The 18,043-nt window shown below is 36.8% G+C and overlaps 4 protein-coding genes across 4 annotated transcripts; 2 read left to right on the top strand and 2 right to left on the bottom strand.

The window, feature by feature from the left end:
* Positions 1-35: 35 nt before the first annotated feature.
* LOC125205354 (proteasome assembly chaperone 3) lies at positions 36-2,624 on the bottom strand. Its single transcript, XM_048104232.1, has 7 exons — positions 2,465-2,624; positions 2,148-2,195; positions 2,029-2,075; positions 1,049-1,115; positions 896-939; positions 741-798; positions 36-242 (listed from the first exon to the last, which is right to left on the bottom strand). The coding sequence occupies exons 1-7, from the start codon at positions 2,522-2,524 to the stop codon at positions 186-188; spliced, it is 381 nt and encodes a 126-aa protein (XP_047960189.1). The 5' UTR covers positions 2,525-2,624; the 3' UTR covers positions 36-185.
* A 2,135-nt stretch (positions 2,625-4,759) lies between these two features.
* LOC125207714 (cinnamoyl-CoA reductase-like SNL6) lies at positions 4,760-6,829 on the top strand. The gene is made up of 4 exons (XM_048107178.1): positions 4,760-5,150; positions 5,521-5,702; positions 5,948-6,130; positions 6,219-6,829. Exons 1-4 carry the CDS (start codon positions 4,850-4,852, stop codon positions 6,666-6,668), a joined length of 1,116 nt encoding a protein of 371 aa, XP_047963135.1. The 5' UTR covers positions 4,760-4,849; the 3' UTR covers positions 6,669-6,829.
* Positions 6,830-12,021: 5,192 nt separating this feature from the next.
* On the top strand, positions 12,022-12,841 carry LOC125203826. The gene is made up of 2 exons (XM_048102297.1): positions 12,022-12,438; positions 12,703-12,841. Exon 1 carries the CDS (start codon positions 12,093-12,095, stop codon positions 12,435-12,437), a length of 345 nt encoding a protein of 114 aa, XP_047958254.1. The 5' UTR covers positions 12,022-12,092; the 3' UTR covers position 12,438; positions 12,703-12,841.
* A 1,607-nt stretch (positions 12,842-14,448) lies between these two features.
* On the bottom strand, positions 14,449-17,045 carry LOC125203297 (PWWP domain-containing protein 3-like). Its single transcript, XM_048101612.1, has 2 exons — positions 16,886-17,045; positions 14,449-16,211 (listed from the first exon to the last, which is right to left on the bottom strand). Exon 2 carries the CDS (start codon positions 16,157-16,159, stop codon positions 14,609-14,611), a length of 1,551 nt encoding a protein of 516 aa, XP_047957569.1. The 5' UTR covers positions 16,160-16,211; positions 16,886-17,045; the 3' UTR covers positions 14,449-14,608.
* Positions 17,046-18,043: the final 998 nt, after the last annotated feature.

Genomic DNA, 18,043 nt, shown 5'->3' with positions numbered 1-18,043 from the left:
TTTGCATATTAATTAGCAGTTTGCTTCTTCCAAAATGAGATTCCAGACAGATATTACATATAACACCAAGTTTCTGGATGGAAGTGGAAAATGTATGAACATAGAGTTCACGTCATATTCAAAATAAAGGTTTCTAAATTAACAAAGACTCAGCCTTACAAGTCCAATATGGCACGACGATCGAGTTAAATTACCTCAGCGAGTTTCTCGGTTACAGCTGAAACTATTGTCTTCAATATCCCCTGCGCGTAGAAAGGAAAAGATGCAAAAAGTAAAACATTAGAATATTTCTCCCTCCTTCCACCAATATAAGGCCAAGTTTGACTGGGCACGGGTTGAGTTTTAAGAAATGTAGTGAAAAGTGAATGGAAAGGGTTATTGGAATGTGGGCACAACTTTTATGGAGTATATTCGTTTTATAATGAAATGTGAGTGAAATAAAGTTAGTGGAATGTAGAGTCCATTACCAAAAATAGTAAAAAAGCAAATGGGACATTATTGGAGGACGGACAAAAATGGCAAAATGGGAAGTTTATTGGTGGACGGAGAGAGTACTATAATAGTTGCCTAAATGGCCATATTTTTAGGTCAAATGTTGGATTATGCCACAAGTCCACAACTTCTGATCATTTTTTCAAGTGTTCGAAAACATACGGACATATTAAAAAATGCTCAAAGATTGGGATATACACTGAAATTTGACATTTAATTTCAGTAGAAAAAAGAGGGTGCAATCATACCAATGAATGATCTCTCAGACCAAGGGACAAGACTAATGTTTTTGATGATCCGGAGTTGCTGCAAATGTAACAGTAGAAATTATGTGGCGGTTGTTGATTGCAAAGCACCAATATTGCAAAATGAAATGATGCATCAGATTGGTATCACAAAATACCTTATATGTTCAATCAACTGTCGAGCACAGGCGATGAGCATGGGCTGCAAACAGTCACCTTATACATCAGTATGATAGTACTATATATCCTTAATAGAAGTAACAAGATCCCTCAACTTAATCGAAAGACACTTTTAATGAAGATCCACTTACCTCATCTCGTTTACCAAATACTACAGAGATGTTGTAAGTTGGATCAGTTGTAACCCCTCCCTCTTTCCTGATAGTCAACAAAATGTTTGCTAATTTCCATCAAAGTCTGCAGTTCTATCTATAAATGTTTGGAAGAAAAATATAAAGCAGGCATGAATAAAAGAGGAAGTAGAAGCAGAGAGAAAGCCATATTCTAAGACAAACACACCCATACATTACCATGTCATGGACAATGATCGGGTAATAGAATCACAGGCAGGACTGACTATGTGTGTGGGAATAGTAGTTTTGATTTGCCAAAATGCAATCTCAAAATTCTCATAATTACTTAATGCTTATGAAGCACTCTGTTAAAGCTTCGCAATTAGCTGAAGCTCGATCCTATTGTGAGCTTTATTAGCATCTTGGAGGACAAACTAAATTCCGATCTCCCGCCCAATAAGTTGAATATACAAAAACATCAAGACAAATCCAGATCTATATAAGCAGTTTGCCAATGAAACATGGAATAGATCACACTCGGTAACATTGTCAAGTTATGGCCTCATTTTATCAATACATTACTCAACATCTCATGAGTGACTAATTGTGATCCATAACGAGGTTCTTGAGTTCATATGGTCAGTTATTTCTGATCCATTACCTAAATGCAAAGGATCAACCTTAATTTCCAATTTTCTTAGACTAACAGTCTGATACTGCTACAAGCGCAACCAAAACGAAAATGGTTAATAAATCCTACATTACTTAATATAACCAAAATTCATTAAATGCTATGAAAATCCAGTCATCATTGCCATAGTATACTATCAAATTCTTTAAAGCATAAAGGTCAAGCAAATCGGCCTTCTCACGGAGAAGTAAACTAAGGCAGTGCAATCACATTTTTTTGTCAAAATTAACTAAAGAAATGCAGGCTCTTCTTCACATCGAAATTATACTTAACACTAGAATCTAAAGCAATGTTACTATGCCAATACCTAGCTTGCAATATAGTTCCCATGCTTCCAATCTGAGTTGCCATGACCTGAAATAAATCAAAATATCAACACATAACTCCAAAAAATACCTTAATTTCAAAATTAAACTAAAATCTCACAAGAATATGATCTTCGTAGCTGCTTATGATAATATCCGTCTTATGTCCCTGTATACAATTAAACACGACAGTAAAAATCATTCAATTAATAACGAATCAAGCATACTGAAATCACAGCATCCAAAAAATAGGGGCGAAAAGGATTTCAACTCATAGATTGTTTATCTCGAGTAATTTTCCGTCTAAATTTGAGCTCAATTACGCAAAAAAAAAAAAAAAAAAAAAAAAGAAGAAGCTCGCACAACTATAACCACTGAAATTCAATACATAAATAAGCAAATATCGCAGAAAATTAAAGCAGAAGAAACAGAAATTACATTGATATCTAAACATAGCGAGGTGTTCGGAACGGGAAAAGCAGGATCCGACGATCTCATTTGCGCGGAATTTCGGAGTTAACGAATGTTTTACCGAAGATTTTTTTAGGGGTTTAGAGTTTAGTTCAACTTCAACAAATAAGTTGAGCATTCGCGCGGTTCGGAACCGAACCTGAGTTGGTTTTAATACCGAACCAAAGAGTGTAGAGCAGGAAAAAGACAATACTTAAAATAGTAGTACTCCTATTTCTCCTATTTTTTGGACTTATCATAATATATAAATTGTGACAAGCAATCTTTAATTTAATTTTAATACCTGTACTATTCCTTTGCTGAGTAAAAGAAAACATTTTAAAGTTTTATTTCAAAATAAATCTTAAATTTGTTTCTGCTTTGCAATTTTGATCTCATTTCTTTAAAAATCATATAAAGCTCTCTTTCTTTGGCGTGAACCGAAAAAATGATAGACAAAATGATGAGTTTAATGTGTAGCACAAAATTTTAATAATTTGACTATTATATATTCCGTATTTCGGTTTTACACTCAATGTGGATCAAAAACTTAAATCGCAAAATTTTCAATGATTTCTATCTAATCAAATTTATAAATAAGATCGAATTGTTACATAAGTGTGCATATCATACAAAATTAACAGTTCCAAACTACCATATGCTATAGCAAGTGAAAGCTCTTTTACTAACTGACCCAATCATAGAAATTAGAAACAGTAATAGTTGGAATATAGAGAAATTTTTCTATAAGTTCATAGCTTTGTATCTATACGGGCTACAAGACTTTTAAACCCAAAAAATACAGATAATTGGGCCTTTCAAGGGTGTATGTCAAATTATTTATTTGGGCTGGTAGTTAAAGTCTACTTCTGTGTATGTAAAATGTATTTAGGGTTATTAGTTGTGCTTTGTATAACACGAGCTGCTTAAAGCCGTAGCCAAGCCGGATTGTTTACTAGACTAGTCACTATATTAGTGTCACATCAGAAAAATATGTTTTTTCATAAAATAGGACGTTTCTCAAATTGGACCGTGACTAGCTGATGGATATAGTTGCATCTATTTTTTATTTTTTGTCATATGTCTCACTCCATGTCTGACTTTCCAGAAAAATGTTAAACCTCCAATATCCATTTTTCTCAAGCATTTAATTTCAATTTCTCTTACTAATCAAGTGGCCAAAAAACAATTCTTTACTAATAGTCTAATAGCAAGAGGTTATAACTTATAACCAAATCCGAATATTAGGAACGTCAAGGTTGAAGAAAAATGTTGCTGCTGTCTCATTATGGTATTTGAAATATATACAAGGGGACTTTGGAAAAAAGATTTAATAAAGAATGCATGAAAATATTTTTTAAGCTTTTAAAAAAAATTTTGGAAGTGTATTTTTATTGCATAGTCAATATGTAGTTTTAACTAGTAGTAGTAGTACTAGTAGCTAGAACTCCCATTTTTATTGTAGCGCTGACAAGACATTAATGTCTTTTTCAACCATATATTTTAACGAAATAGACAATCTCACTCCGTCCCGACTAAAATGACACATGATTTAACCGGCACATAATTTTAAGAGTTATTGGTTAAAGTGTTTAAATGGAGAGAGAGTAAGTGGGTGTAAGTATTAAAGTAGAAAGATAAAGAAAGATAGATATTTTAATAGGAGTGAGAAAAAGTGGTTGAGTGTATTAATTGGAGAGAGAAAGTTACCGAAAAAGGAAATGTGTCATCTTAGTTAGGACAAGCTAAAAAGGAAAACATGTCATCTTAAGGAGACGGAGGGAGTAGAAGCTTATAAATTCAACACTTTTTATAGCTTAATTTATACTATGCAATTACATAATTTATGCTAGTATAAAATATTTTATTTTTATTTTATGCTGTTTAAAAATATTTCAAATTGTATGAATCATACAAAAAATTTATTTGCGCCTCAATTTAATAAAACTCCGCATTTGAACATTGTTAACTTTTCATTGGGTACTGATAAAATACAAATTTATATATTGTAACTGCTTCAACACAGTTTCAATACAATATCTAACACAATGTAAAATTTCTAGATTTTAATGTCAATAGAGTATCAACAGTATCAACACAACATCAATAGTTGACTTTTGTTGAAATTCTGTTGAACATTTTCCTGTTGATACTTCTCTGTGGTCTATTGACATGAGTTTGTACAATATTTAGAGGCATCCCACTTTTTATCTACTTTATAATATTTCAAATTTGTATGAATTTCATTTGGGCTTCAATTAAAATTTGTATTTGAAGTGTAGGAACACTTAACTGTTGCTTTCAAACTCTACCGCAAGTTGTTGGATAGCCGAAGTAATTGGGATCGATATAATCTGCTGCAGCGCTTTTTTCATGATTCGCTTATGTTTCCGTCTTTTTTCTGTTCATTTTCTTCTCCAAATTCAGTTTTTTGCGATGGGAATTGTGAGGCAGGAGGCAGAGCTCGAGGAATTCCGGCGGATGCTATCGTGCGCCGCGGTGAACCGGCGCAAGGCCGGCGACGGCTTCGGCGGCGCCAGGGTGACTGCGTTTCCCGGCGACGCCTTGGACAGGATGGTCTGCGTCACCAGCGGCGTATCCTATCTCGGGATCGCTATCGTGAACCAGCTACTGCTCAACGGCTACTCTGTTCGCATCATCGTCGATAATGAAGGTCGGTTGCTGTTTTCGAGTAATTTCGTTTTTTTATATATCGAATTCGTCAATTTTTGCTCAGAAATCAAACAACGAATTCATCAAAATCTCGATTGAGATTTTTGCAAACATTTTTGGATTATTGATCATTTGATCTGGTTTGAATTTTGTTTTAAATTTAATCGTTAAATTTATTTTTTGTCCATTTTTATATATCATAAATCCGTTATTCCGTGAATTTCAGCATTAAAGGCATGAGCGGGAGAAGCTCAGGCCTATTTATTGAATGCTTTTCCAGCTAAAAAAAATGAATGCTACTCACACATTTTGCATGTATTGTTTGGTGCGATGTGTAACTAATTAACAGCTTTGAAATCGGAAAAATGCAGAGGATGTTGAGAAGCTGAGGGAGATGGAAACATCCGGTGAAATGAGGCTTAACAACAGTGTAGTTGAAGTCGTGATGGCCAGGCTCACTGAGACTCAAAGCCTAACCGAGGCGTTTGATGGCTGCCGTGTCGTCTTCCACCCTGCTGCTTTTGTCGATCCGGCTGGGCTGTCCGGCTACTCTGTGAGTATTGAATGTTTGCATCAGTAAAAAATTGGTTTCTCATTGATGAAGGATGAGTAGTTTAAGTATTGTTAACCTAGTGTTGGAACATGATTTGGATATAACTATTGCACCTTATGTAGTTTTGATGTTAAATTGCTGAAATTAGATTACAATCTGTTTAATCAGTTCAAGAATCTGATCCACTGAGTTGTGGCTGATGTAATGCTTTTTTTAGATGAGCTAACTTAAATTCTTTTGTGTAGAAAGCCATGGCTGAGATTGAAGTGAATACGAGCAAGAACGTCGTGAGGGCGTGTGGGCTTTCGCCTTCTGTTAGACATTGCGTGCTCACCTCGTCTCTCTTGGCCTGCATTTGGCGCGACAGCTCTATGCGTGTCATTGACCACAAGTGCTGGAGTGATGAGTCTATATGCGTAAACAAAAAGGTATATATAGTTCACTAGCGTGGTCGTGTAATCACGGTCTAGCTAGAATCGATCCTAACCTTTTGTTTCTGCCTGTAATCATCGACAGCTCTGGTACGCGCTTGGGAAGCTGAGGGCAGAGAAGGCCGCGTGGGAGATTGCCAAAGCCAGTGGCGTGAAGCTGGCCACCATCTGCCCCGGGCTCATCACTGGCACGGATTTCTACAGGAGAAATCCAACACCTACCATTGCATACCTTAAAGGAGCCGAGGAAATGTATGCATATGGCCTGCTGGCAACAGTGAGCATCGACACGCTAGCTAAGGCGCATGTGCGCGTGTTTGAGGAGATGAAGAAGGCAGCCCCCGGCAGCAGGTACATTTGCTTCGACAAAGTGATGGAAAGAGGAGACGAGGTCGAGAGGCTGGCTGCTGAGACGGGCATAAGTGTGGCCTCGTTAACAGGGGGCGCCTCGTCCAGCTGCCGGCCTCGGTATGAGCTGTCGAACGCAGAGCTTAGGCAGCTCATGTTGAGACCGCAACGTTGTGAGAATGAATGAATGATGAGATATGATTATAAATCAAATTTTGTTGTATCATTTGAAGAGCATCAAGTATGAATGGGTCTTCCATAGTTAAGAATTTGTGATTTTGAAAATATAATTGTAGTTATTGACCTCAACTTTAAAGGTAGTTTCATCTGAAAGGCCCATTTTAAGTAGCCCATTATAAAACTCCTTTGCTAATTTTCCTCCTATAATTTCATTTTTAAAAAAATAAAAATAAATAAATAAAACGCTAAAAGCAAAACCTGCCATGAGATGACGTGTGCAGCACGCACCATGCCATTCGTCGAGACGGATGTGTGCTGCTCGACAACGTGCCTAAAACTTGACATGAAGATACATGTTGTGTCGGAGGCTCTGCAACATTTTGTTACACACTATACGTCATTTTTACACAATATTGAACATGCTCATAGAAACACACAATGCTCGCACAAATACACACGCAACCCACATTGCAGTATGCAGAAGCTGGAATAGGTGATACAAATTTTGAGGTATGTCTGTGTTTTTATATACTACTACTATTTATTTTCAATACGCCTTAATTTTATTGATCGCATTTCTATGGTTTATTTTGTTCCTTGATACAAAATCATAGTAGTAATTTTGAACAAGCATTATAATATGTTGTGAGTAGAGTTAAATTCGAAGAGAAAAAACATTTGTTTCCCTCTTTTTCTGATTCTATTTTTCGATACCCTTTATTAAGCATTAAAGTGGATATATTAAAATTGTATACGCAATTACGCATTAAAAGTTTTAGGAATTGTCAACACTCAATCAACACAGAATATTGTTACTACTTTGAGAATGCTTTATTTAATTTTAACGCAGGTACTCTGAATTTAGTGCTTGTTCTAGCAATTTTATCTAATCTTCTTGCTTATTTCCTTACACTTAAATAGCTGTTTCTATCATATTCATTGATAATAATCAGTAATTCAGTATTATTATTAGAGCATCCACAGCGGTGTCTCTTATCCGCCTCTTAACCGTCTCATCTCTTTACTATTCATGGGCTCCACTGTACTTTTCACTCCATCTCTTAACTAAGAGATAGCACCCACATCAATCCATCTCTTAACCATCTCATCTCTTAACTATTCATTCAATTTCATTTTTCATTTTTATTTTCAACAAATCCAATTAATAAAAAACACACTTCATTAAATAAAATAAAATTACAATTTAAAATCCTAAAAATAAAAAAAATACATAATTAAAACCCTAAAAAAATAAAAACACACATAATTAAAATCCTAAAAAAATAAAAACACACACCATTAAAAAAAAATGGAGGCAAAGAGTTGTCTAATGAAGATCATTTGCGTCTACTCGTTGCCAAATTTTGCCCAAATGTGCTCCATTATATCCTCCTGGAGTTGGCCGTGGGCGGTAGAATCACGTGTCCTAGCCCGAATACACATCCGCTCTTCCAAAGACGGATGCAATCCACTGCGAGGCGGACTACTTGCGGTAGAGCTTCCCGCGGTCTCAGGGTCGAACCAATTTCCCGCCCCGAGGTCCTTCGTCGGCAACAATCATGTTGTGCAAGATTATGCACGTATACATGATGTCGACCATATTATCTATAAACCACGTACGAGCAGGGGCTTTGATAATGTTCCATCGAGCTTGAAGAACCCCGAACGCTCTCTCCACATCCTTGCGAGCAGCCTCTTGCTTCTGCGCAAAAAGAGCCTGTTTTTCGTTCGCATGCCTATTGAACGTCTTCACGAAGGTTGGCCACTTCGGATAGATGCCGTCGGCAAGATAGTACCCCATTTTATACTGGCGGTTGTTAGCGACGAAGTTGATGGCCGGCGCTTTACCATTCGGAACTTCAAGTGAAGAGGTCGGAGTGGTTGAGCACGTTGATGTCGTTGTTCGAGCCGGGGACCCCGAAATACGCATGCCAAATCCATAGTCGGTAGTCGGCGACGGCCTCGAGTATAACGGTGGGGTGGGTGCCTTTGTAGCCGCTCGTGTATGACCCTCTCAACGCCGTTGGGCAATTCTTCCATTGCCAATGCATGCAATCAACACTCCCGAGCATCCCGGGAAACCCGTGTGCTTGTTCGTGAAGTTGGAGCAGAAACTGACAATCCGCGGTGTTTGGCTTCTTCAGAAATTCGTCGGTGAAGGCTGCCCGGACGCCTTTGCAGAATTTCATCAAACAAAGTCTCCCAGTGGTTTCTCCGATGTGTAGGTATTCGTCGAACAAATCCGTCGTTTGTCCAGTAGGAAGCTGACGGAGCTGCAGTACATTTCTGGAGCGTCGTGTGACTGGGACGGCCAGTAGCGTCGAAACCTTCTTGGAAGAACTCTTCCCGGGCCGCCAATGTATTTGCGATATGCAAAAATAGCGGGCGTGACATACGAAAACGGCGACGGAAGTAGGTATCATCCCATATCGGGTTGTTAGAGAAGTAATCGCGTACCAACCTTGCGGCGGCTTGCTCCCTGTCACGATGGATGTATTTCCGGGTTCGCTTTTGACGCGCCGCGGCTTCCTCCTCCTCCCTACGTCGATCTTCTTCTAGCGATTGTTCCATTAGTTGACGCATTAGCTCAAATGGATCCATGAATTGATTAAATTTGGGAGAAGAAAAATATTTTGAGATGAAGAATGTAGTGTGTTTGAGTGAGAATAGAGAGTTTTTTATGGTGGATAATTTGTGGGAATGATTTGGTATTTATAGAAGTGATTTGGGGCATAAAAAAAATTTAAAAAAAAATAAAAAATTTGTAAAAAACGGCTATAAACGGCTATAAACGGCTAGTATAATTTTTGAAATTTTTTATATATATATTTTTTATTTTTTTGAATTTTTTCTGATTTTTTTAAAAAAAATATAAAAAAAATCAATTTTAACGGATATAAACGACGCCCACTCGCGGGACGGCGAGTGGGCGTCACGCATGAACTGGAGCTCGCCACGTCGCCCAAGCGCGTGGCGAGACGTCTCGCGGGGTGCCTCGCCGCGACGAGACGCGGGACGGGTTGGCGACGAGATGGGGACGAGACGACGCCCACAACGCCGTCTCGTCCCTCCGAGACGAGATGGGGACATTTTTTTTTTGCCGTTGTGGATGCTTTTACTAAGTTTGAACGCCTCTTGGAAATGTACTTTCATATAGTAATATCTAATTTTTTAATTTTTAGCACTTTGAAGTTAATATTAGCGTTTGATTGAAAGAAATTATCCTTGTAATCCATTTTCGCTTTCACTTCACTTCTAATTAAATTTCATGAAATCTATTGAATACATGGTCAACTTGGTTTAATGAAAACTCATTAACTATATTTAAATACTAAAAAATGTTTGAAATTCTCAAATTTATAATTACAGTCATTCAATTTGCACCCTGAACTGATAACAAATTTCTCTTAGGTCCTAAATTTACAGTTCATTTGTGGAATTGGAGTAACCTACCAAATTATGAACACTGAGGAATTTAGGTGAATGATGAAATAAAACTGATAATACATTTCGAATAGAATTTTATTTCTAAAGTCAATTTCTTGCATATTTTCCGATTTTTCTCTATATAGAAACATGTAATATTGTAATTAGTATACTATTTCAATTAAACATTTCCACAAATACCATAACGATGGATTTTATCTTGCATGAAGAGTGAAACTGCAAATATTTTTGTTTAAAGTGAAAAATATATGTTTTGTAATTACAGAAAGAGAGCAATAATTTGTAGTCCCAAAATACAAAATATATATGTTTTGGCAAAGACAGAATAAGAATCAGTTTGAATAGCTTTTTGTATTACATTGACAGAAAAAACTTACTGACATTACAATCGAGAACAACTTTTGTTTCTACCTCTGTGTCTCTATGTATCGTTCCTCATATTCCTCAAAATCTTCTTCTTTCATTTTTCAGGGAAAATATAACGACCCTACTATTGTTAGTCACCCCTACACCATGTATTTTTTAGAATATTTTTCACCCTCTACTAATTTCTTATAATTTTAATGAGATATACTATCCACATAAGATCATGATAGAATTATATACATGTATAGCCATAGTTTTTTGGGGGTTATTTTGATGATTTTATGTTACAAATACGCAAGGTAGAAGTTACATGGTTGAAATTAAAAGTAAAAGTCACATTTTTATAAATATGATTATATAGAGTTTTTGTTTAACAAATTATATATGATTATAAAACTCACTTCTTGGCTTTCCTAGCTAAGCTAGGATTGTAGACTTGTAGGTTGGGGTTACTTTGATGATTTTAGGTTAATTTATTTCCTTAATATATAATGAAATATTGGATTATATATAGTACTTTGTTGTGATTGTTCATTTCATAATAAGAAATCCTCCTCTTTTCCCCAAAAAGTATTTTTTTGAGACGTCAACATATTGTTCAAAGGTAATTGGTGGAGATCTTAATTAGTGGAATGCCTACTTTCCTAAATGTTATAACATATCTATTTATACCTATATGGTGATTGTTTCCATTAGTTTGAGATATTATTGACAACCAAATGTTATGCACTTAATTTTGTTTTTCTCTACCTAATATTGATAAACATGTAAAATCAGAGAAGTACACAAGTTTAAAAAGGTAAAGAGGAACTAATTAATTGGTATATTAGCATTTGGACATTTATATGTACCAAAACGTTTTTGTCATTGGTAACTATCAAATCATTCTTAAATATTGATAGGATAAATTACACAGATCATTTTACTCTTAATGTTTGCATGAAAACTGAACAATTAAATAAATTATTGGGAGTAATTTTCTGTAGAATTTCTAAAACAACATTCATCAAATTAATGTACACTAATTAAGAAATACTATTCTCTCCTTCACACAATAAAAGTAATATTTTGTCATTTCAGGTCGTCCTACAATAAAAATCACATTTTACTTTTCCTATAAATGGTAAGTATGTCTTATATTCCTCCAACTCACTTCACTCACATTTTATTATAAAATCAATACAAAAAAAAAAGCGGAGCTCATATTCCACTAACTTTTCTAACTGATTATTGTTTACATTTTTTAAAACTCGTGTCAATACCAAATATGACTCCTATTGGGGACGAAAAGAGTAATATTTATCCATTTATATTTAATAGCGATGTTTAACATACGTCAAATGCGTATTAATATCGGTAGTATTAATGAATGCAAATTAGGCATACGTCATTTATCAAAAAATGGAAAAAGAATATAATTGCATGGGAAAGCACCATATTTGGCACGTTAACGCAATTAATATATTTCTCCCTTTCTTGACTCACGTCTTCTTCATATGAATTTAGATTTAGAGAGAGAAATCCGAGCTCGATTGTTCATCCAATTTGTTGTTCTCACAGATCAATCGAATTTCAAATTTCTTCAAATTAGAATCAATTGAGAAGCAGTACTAGTAAAATGGACGACGACCGCAATCCATCGCCGCACCGCCGCGCCGGAGCGAAGTCGTGCGCGGCGCTGGCGATCGGAGACTGCGTGGCGCTGTGCTGCTGCCCGTGCGCGGTGGTCAACTGCTTCGTGCTGGCATTCGTGAAGCTGCCGTGGGCGGTGGCGCGCCGCCGCCTGCGGAGGAGCCGGCGGCGGGTGGAGGTGGAGGAGGAGAGGAAGTGCGAGCTTGAAATCGTGGTCGCCGGAGAGGGAGTAAGCGCGGAGGAGTTGTGGATTGAGCTGGCCGAGATTGGCCACTTGGGTTTTGGGAGGATTTCTTCTGCTGGAATTAATTACTACAAAAAGGGCAATTGAGGTAATTCACTTTTGTGTTTACCTTAATTATCACCAAACTATGTTTGATTATAAAACATAAGAAAATTAATCCAATTCCTTAGCTATATAATTTATCACAATTCCAAAAAATCATATTTTTAAGAATTTCACTCTTTGCCAATTAAACGAGACCGAAATATTTGTAGATGGAATATTCTTTGTGATTGTCTATTTTGCTCCTTCATTCACAAGTTATGCCTTTTTTTAATGATAAATAAACATAAATTTAACGGTTGCATCACAGTGAACTCGTATCTGAAATCTTTGGGTTCAAGCGTTGCCAACTCTACCACAAGACCATCAGAGACGAACAAGCTAAGCCTTTCTTGTAAGCTATGTTAAGTGTTTATGGATAATTTTAACAAGTTATGATTGTATTTAAATTTATTCAATTGTGTCATTATAGTAGACCGTTGCACTTTCTTTGTTCTTTTTTTTTTTTTTTGGTTTGAGTATTAATTTGTATGTGAATGTTATAAGCTAATTTTTCTGTGCCTTGAACTCTTTGTATTTTGTTAATCAATAAAATGCATAATTCTTGCAGGTATTTATTAGTATTAAATAATTTTTTGCTTGTTATAGTTAGTGCCATTTTGTAGTCATCTTGGAACTGAATTCATACTAAAATCGATTTAATGTTTGTAGGTGAGTCGGTCACAGTCTCAGGTGCAACTTTTAGAATTCGATATAAATTCAATTAAATGAAGAATTATGTTATGAACGTAGGGCTGGCAATTTTTGACACGACACGATAACACGACACGAACCGGCACGAAATTAATGGGTTTGGGTCAGAGCTTATCGTGTTCGTGTCCTTATCGGGTCGACCCATTAAGGACACGAAAATTTCGTGTCGTGTTCGTGTCGTGTTCGTGTCGGGTTCGTGTTATCCGTTAACAATGCGTGTTCGTGTCGTGTTCGTGTTATCCGTTAACACATAATATTTTTATATTATTATTCTTATTAACACATAATATTTTTATATTATTATTCTTATTATTTTCATTTTTCAATACTTATTTTCGTGTCATTAATGGGTTCGTGTCGTGTTCGTGTCGTGTTGACCCGAAACGGTTCGTGTCGTTAATGGGTTCGTGTCGTGTTCGTGTCGTGTTCGTGTCTGAGGGTAGCGGGTCGTGTTCGTGTTCGTGTTTGAGGTTTTCTTAACGGGTCGTGTTCGTGTTTGTTGTTATCGTGTTCGTGTCGTTATCGTGTCGACACGATAACGACCCGACACGCACGATTTGCCACCCCTATATGAACGGCTTAGCTTATTAAGTAGCGGGTAGGTTTTGTTATTGTTAGATGAATTTAATCAATTTTTATTCAAACACGAGCTCTTGGTCTCCTTTTATAAAGAAATGGGCCCATTTCTAATAAATAACTGGGCTTTCACAGCACCTTGGGCCCCATTTCATTAAGTTTAATACTCCTATTTTTTATTGTTTTTCTTTTTGATTTCTTTCTATTTTTTGTTTCTGATTTTTGGTGAAGTAGTCAAAATCAAGAAAATATTAAGCTGCAATTAGTTTTGGGAGAGACTGAGTAGCATTTGATTATTTAGTTTATATTTTGATTGATTCATTGTGGTATATTAAAAAATTAAATTAAAATGTCAAAAATTACAAAATACTCGAGTTTTTTGGAAACATGTAAAACAATAGTAGTATAAAGTTGTGAATAAATAAAATCAATAATTATTTTTGTGAGTGTCGCCTTAAAAAAAAGTTGTGATGGTATTTTCCGAAAGTTCATACATAATCGATTGAAAAAATAATTATAAAACAATCGGTGCATATTTAGTGCATGCCGAGTGCAATTCAGTGCATAATTAGTGCATGCCAAATCCACAAAAGACCCAAAAAATAAGGTTACTAGCTCTCAATAAATAAGATGAAAATCATCAAAACTCTGAAGAAACATAAAATCAATCAACACATTCTGAATACACGCAAATCAACAAAAATTGAAATGCAAAATCATCGTAGATTCATGATATGATTAATGTATATTGTTTCCAGAAAAGGTCAGTTGTTAGGAGTAGTATAAACATAAACTGTTTTCCCCCACCACAAAATGAAGAAACATTCAGAAAAATTTCAAAATCCTCAAAGCAAATTTTCAAAAAACAAGACTACCTATCTCTTCATTCAAGAGGAGCTCTTCTCAGCTATCAACCTCACCTTATCGCTTGCCACCTCCACCTTCTCGATCAGACCGTTCATCTCTTCTCTTAGCCGAGCTTTGTCGTCTGATGAGAACTTCGAGACACAGCTTTCCAGCATCTTAGCCATCGAGTCGACCCTCTTCCCGATCAGTCTAGCATCCAACACGAGACTATCTGTTGGCTCGTGTGCAGGCGCAGTCAATCTCAAAACCTTGGGGCTGCCAGTGAGCTTCTTTCTCTTACGGCTGCTCACTTTCTTGCACCGGAGGTACGTTTTGAAGTGGGCGCCGTGCAGGTAGGTGGAGCTTCTGTATGCTGAGGCGAAGCTGCAGATGGAATCGAGATGGCCCTCGTTTCTCAGGTAGAAACGATCAACAGCTGCGGATTTTAACCTCAGCATCAATTCATTCACCTCTACTTCAACATCTGATGCCAGAGAAGCCATTTTATCTTTCTCAGAGGCCTTCTCATCATCCAGCTCCTCAAGAAATGAAGACTTCCTCATCTCGAACCAGGGCTTATAGCCTATCTCGTTCAGATTCGTATAAGGAGGAGACAGATACTTGCTCTTCTTCCTCTCCCTTGCAGTAGAAGGCTCGGCTTTAGATTCGATTTCATTTGGTTGGAAAACAACCAAACGATCATCCTTAAATCCACCACCAATAGCAGTTCTCAGTCTCTTTCTTTTGTAGACCTTCTTAACATCATCGGTGGGTTCAGGGGAATAGAAGGGGCTCACTACTCTACTATCTTCCAGCTCTTCAATTAAAACGGGCTCACTATACGCAGCAAGCCGCCTACCACCACATTCTGCATACGAATACGCAGATATCCAGCTCCTCAGGACTGTAAGATCAAGCACATTGCCAAAGGAGGCAGTCCTCGCAAATCGCACAAGTTTTGCACGTATATCAGCAGGCTCGTATTGTGGGATAGGGAGACGGTCAAAGTCCACCTCTGGCACAAGCAACCCCGCCTTGACACCAACATTCTTTGCCACAGGCCTAGCAAGATCGCCCCTTTTCTCCAACGATATGCACCTGCACAAGATCTTCGACTCCATAAGCCTCCCTATCTCATCGAACGCCCTATGCACCGCCTTCTCAAAGCTCCTCGAAGGCCTCTCACTCCAAATACTATCAAGATTCTCGACTAAAGGTACTAGCTGCACGGGCAAGCACCAAGAACAAGAATCTTCACCAAAAAAGCACACAAGCACACAGCCCTCTCGGCTATGCTTCAGTGCGAGCTCTGAGGCATCCCTTGGGTCGTAAACCTGAGCCGGCCACCACGGTTGGCTCTTTATCTTCGCCCACACAAGGTCCCCAGCTCGAAAGCCGTGATCTTGATCCTCCAGCAGCTCGCCATTCCACCTTCCATATCCCACCCGTCCCACATTGCCATTACCATTGAAGGTGATCAATCGTCTCTCTGTATTAACTGCTGCGGCAGAGCCACCATGATCTTTCATTGCTACCAATGGCCCAGCCCGGCCCGACCCGCCAATTGGAGTCTGAGAATCTTTGCTACTCATAATTAATGTATAAACAGTCTACTATTTGACAAAGGTAAGCCCCCTACGTTTCCTGCAACGAAATTATCGCTATGTTAATAGCAGTCAAAAAAATTAATTGAAGTATAATCAGGGAACTCATTAAAGGTGTAATTAGTAACGTATCAACTAAATTAATCGGCTAATTAACGAAAAAACAACCGCAATTTATCAATAAAACAACTGCTAAACAAAAACATTGCAAAATCACAGGCTACATTTGCGAATTTAACGACCAAAAATTATCTAAAAAAGTAAACACCAAATGCAAATAGTGTATCAACTAAAATAATCGGCTAATTAATGAAAAACTAACCGCAAAATATCAGAAAACCAACTGCTAAACCAAAACATTGCAAAATCGCAAGCAACATTACACGAATTCACCGATTAAAAAATCATCAAAATAAAATTAAACACCAAATGCAAATAATCACATATAAATAAATAAACAACAGTGATCAGTTACGTAGAATAAAAAAATACTAACAATTAAAAATTCCCAATAAGCAAAAACGCGGCGACACGGTTAGAAAAATCACAAGAAAATTTTGACGGAAACAAAGCAAACATCAAAATCAAACCCCATGGTTTTCCGTACACCTTCTCGCTGCATAAACTGGAAATCAAACACCATTTTTATCCCCAAAAACGAAGTAAAAACGTTAGAAACAAACGAGAATCAGTAGAAGAAGCAGAGGAGCTCACCAAACAACAATGCACACGCCGATTTTCTTCGGGAAGCTCGAAATCCTTGAAAATTCACCAGAAAAGGCGCAAAAAGGACAGAAATTTCGCTCAACGCGACGAGAGCTAGGGTTTCTGAGAAGTGAATCAGTAGTTTGTAGAGAAGGATTGTTTCTTAGCAGAAAGCCAAAATTAGAAGAAATTTAGAGAAATATTATGAGAGTGAAGTAAATGTATTAAGCTTTTTATAGAGTCTTTCCCATGGAAATGATGTGCTTCGAGTCGCCGATGCTGTGCTGCGTATTTTAGTCACTCATTTCAATCGCGGGAGTGAGGAGACTGGATTCTACTCGCTTTAATTGGAGAGTTACTGCTGATGTGGAAGCTGGAGGAAGCGCGTGCTATTAACATCGACTTTGTTGAGATTGGGTTTGATGAATGGAGTTTAAATGTTGTAACTGACAGCTGGCGGTCTGGCGTTTTGGTTGTGTTGAGTTTTCGTTATGCAAGTGACCGGACCTTCCGACGTAGCAGGTTTCAGGGTGAAATTGGATTTATTTTTAGTATTTTAAATTTTTTTTGTAATATATAAATTTTAAATTACTAGTACCCGATATTAAAACTAGGTGCAACAATCGTTAAAAAGATTCTTACATTTTAAAATGGACAGATCGATACCGGTGCAGGTGCGATTGTCGATACATTCGAGGTAATACCCGGTATTTATTGGGCATTTAATTTCCAGATATGACTCTTCTGTTAATATAATAAAAAAAATTAAAATTGTAATTAGACGGAAAATTTATTATTTTTATTATTTACACTTTATTATAAGATGTAAATTATATAGAACTAGTGCTTGGTATTAAAACTAAGTGCAAAAATTATTAAAAAGGACTCTCACATTTTAAATTTGACAGGTCCATATCGGTGTAGGTCAATTCCAGTGTAGATGCGATTGTCGATGCATTCGTGTTAGTAACTGATATTTATTAGGCGTTTAATTTCCAGTTATGACTCATTTGTTAAAAGGAAATAATTATAATTATAAAGAATATTTAATTTGATTCTAAATTTTTTAATCATGAGCTGGTATTTTCAGAATAATTAGATGAACGACTGTTATTCTTATTATTATTAATTTATTATTAGTACTCAGTGTTAAAACTAAGTACAAAA

The sequence above is a fragment of the Salvia hispanica genome, chromosome 2, assembly GCF_023119035.1.
Source record: "Salvia hispanica cultivar TCC Black 2014 chromosome 2, UniMelb_Shisp_WGS_1.0, whole genome shotgun sequence".
NCBI classification, from domain to species: Eukaryota; Viridiplantae; Streptophyta; class Magnoliopsida; order Lamiales; family Lamiaceae; genus Salvia; species Salvia hispanica.
This window is presented reverse-complemented; position numbering and strand designations above follow the sequence as displayed.

Excerpts from the sequence above, each read along its gene's own strand:
- LOC125205354 (XM_048104232.1), bottom strand. The coding sequence starts at position 2,524 with ATGAGATCGTCGGATCCTGCTTTTCCCGTTCCGAACACCTCGCTATGT. Across the intron at positions 2,076-2,147 it reads GCTACGAAGATCATATTCTT|GTCATGGCAACTCAGATTGG; the intron begins GTGAGATTTTAG and ends GATTTATTTCAG. Across the intron at positions 940-1,048 it reads TATTTGGTAAACGAGATGAG|CCCATGCTCATCGCCTGTGC; the intron begins GTAAGTGGATCT and ends GACTGTTTGCAG.
- LOC125207714 (XM_048107178.1), top strand. The coding sequence starts at position 4,850 with ATGATTCGCTTATGTTTCCGTCTTTTTTCTGTTCATTTTCTTCTCCAA. Across the intron at positions 5,151-5,520 it reads CATCATCGTCGATAATGAAG|AGGATGTTGAGAAGCTGAGG; the intron begins GTCGGTTGCTGT and ends GGAAAAATGCAG. Across the intron at positions 5,703-5,947 it reads CTGGGCTGTCCGGCTACTCT|AAAGCCATGGCTGAGATTGA; the intron begins GTGAGTATTGAA and ends TCTTTTGTGTAG.
- LOC125203826 (XM_048102297.1), top strand. The coding sequence starts at position 12,093 with ATGGACGACGACCGCAATCCATCGCCGCACCGCCGCGCCGGAGCGAAG.
- LOC125203297 (XM_048101612.1), bottom strand. The coding sequence starts at position 16,159 with ATGAGTAGCAAAGATTCTCAGACTCCAATTGGCGGGTCGGGCCGGGCT.